At 37.6% G+C, this 1,849-nt stretch overlaps 1 protein-coding gene across 1 annotated transcript; it reads right to left on the minus strand.

Annotated features, from left to right (window-relative positions):
- Window positions 1-991: 991 nt before the first annotated feature.
- On the minus strand, window positions 992-1,618 carry LOC110885720. Its single transcript, XM_022133433.1, has one exon. It carries the CDS (start codon window positions 1,616-1,618, stop codon window positions 992-994), a length of 627 nt encoding a protein of 208 aa, XP_021989125.1.
- Window positions 1,619-1,849: the final 231 nt, after the last annotated feature.

A 1,849-nucleotide genomic window follows, 5' to 3' on the forward strand; every position in this document is an offset into this window, starting at 1 on the left:
CCAAATCCGGTATAACCGGTTTAATCCTTCTAGCAAGTATCTTAGAAATAATTTTGTATAGCATACCAATTAAAGAAATAGGCCTAAAATGCTTGATTAATGTCGGGTCACGTACCTTTGGAATCAGTGCTATGACAGATGCATTACATCCCATCGGGATGTTTGGTCGGTCATGAAATTGTTTCAACATCCTCATTACATAAGGTTCCAAATGCTTCCAATATTTCTTCATCAATTTAAAAGTTAACCCATCAGGTCCCGGTGCCTTTTCCTCTCCGCACGCCCATACTGATTCTTTGACTTCCTTCCTTGTAAAGTTCTCTATGAGTTGCTTTGCTTGTGTCTTTGTTAATCTATTAAAGCCTCTCTTATCCATGGATGGTCTATTCTTCATTGGTTCTTCGAACATCTCCATAAAAACCTTTCTGATTCCTTCTTTTATTTCTTTCGGTTCACTGACCATCCTTCCGTCTATTAGCATTTTATTTATCCAATTCCTTTACTTCCGACAGTTTACCATTTTATGAAAAAATCCTGAATTTTCATCCCCCAATTTCGCCCAATTAATCTTTGCTTTTTGTTTTAGATCCACTATCTTTTGTTTCTCATATTTCCTTATTACAAGTCTCCCCTTAACTCTTTCTTCCTTTTCTTCTTCTTTTAGCTTTCGTTTTTCAGCCATATGTTCTATCTCTTCCACCCTTTTCTTTGCTTCCATAACCTTTTTTTCCTCCTTTTCTTTTACCTTTTTTCCCCACTCATTAATCTTAAATTTTATGTTTTTTAATAGGGTTCCCATGTTCTTTATCCAGTCCTCCCCATTAACATGATTTTCTACGGTTCCTTTAACTATTTCATCTATCCCTGCTTTCATTAGCCATGAATTGTAAAGCCTGAAGGGAACCGGCCCATAGTCCTTTGTTGTGCATGTCAACAGTAACGGGTTGTGATCTGATAAATGTCTTGATAATGCGTCTAATTTCGTGCAAGGTCATTTGTTCATAAACGCATCACACACCAGTACACGGTCTATCTTACTCATACTTGAACCAATCTCCGTCATAAAAGTGAACCTTGAACCAGTCATTTGATATTCCAGTAATCCAGCTTCCGCTATAAACATATTGAAAATCATTGCGCTATTTGCATCAAACTTCGAGTGCAATCTATCTTCCTCAATTCTAACTTCGTTGAAGTCACCGGCCATTAAAACGAGACCTTCTAGTTGGTGTTTAAGATAATACAAATCCCTCCAAACTGTTCTCTTTTTCTGCATATCATTTGGTGCATATATATTGAACACATTCAACTTCTCCTCCACCCCTTCTATATACCTAGATAACATCACAAAATGCTCGCTCTTTATGTTTTCTGTCATTTCAAAAACCTGAGGGTCCCAAATCACTACTAATCCCCCTGATCTCCCCTGTGCATCTACTGTTACCATATTCATTTCGTCAAAAGGACAGAACTTTCTGATTGTATCCTCATTTAAACCCGCTACATGTGTTTCTTGTATACATAGACAGCTAACTTTATTATCCCTTACTAATTTCCTTATCCACCCTGCCTTATCCTCCCTCCCCGCCCCTTGAACATTTAATGATAACACATTCATTGATTTTTATCCGTCGCCCATTCTCCCTCCACTACCGTTCTCACTTGATTTTGAAAGTTACTTACCTTTATCTTCAAGATCTCCCCTACTTTTGTTGTTTCCTGTGTTTCCTTGTCTAGCTCCTCTTGCCTTATTATTTCCTTTTTCTTTAAGTTCTCTTGCTCTTGCTCCTTGTCTTCATCGTTTTCGTCTTTTGTTCTTTGAATATCCAGATCCCAATCCTCTGCTATG

This window comes from Helianthus annuus, chromosome 2 (genome assembly GCF_002127325.2).
Source record: "Helianthus annuus cultivar XRQ/B chromosome 2, HanXRQr2.0-SUNRISE, whole genome shotgun sequence".
NCBI lineage: Eukaryota > Viridiplantae > Streptophyta > Magnoliopsida > Asterales > Asteraceae > Helianthus > Helianthus annuus.

Bases quoted from the DNA above. Each gene is read 5' to 3' on its own strand.
- LOC110885720 (XM_022133433.1), bottom strand. From the start codon at position 1,618: ATGAATGTGTTATCATTAAATGTTCAAGGGGCGGGGAGGGAGGATAAG.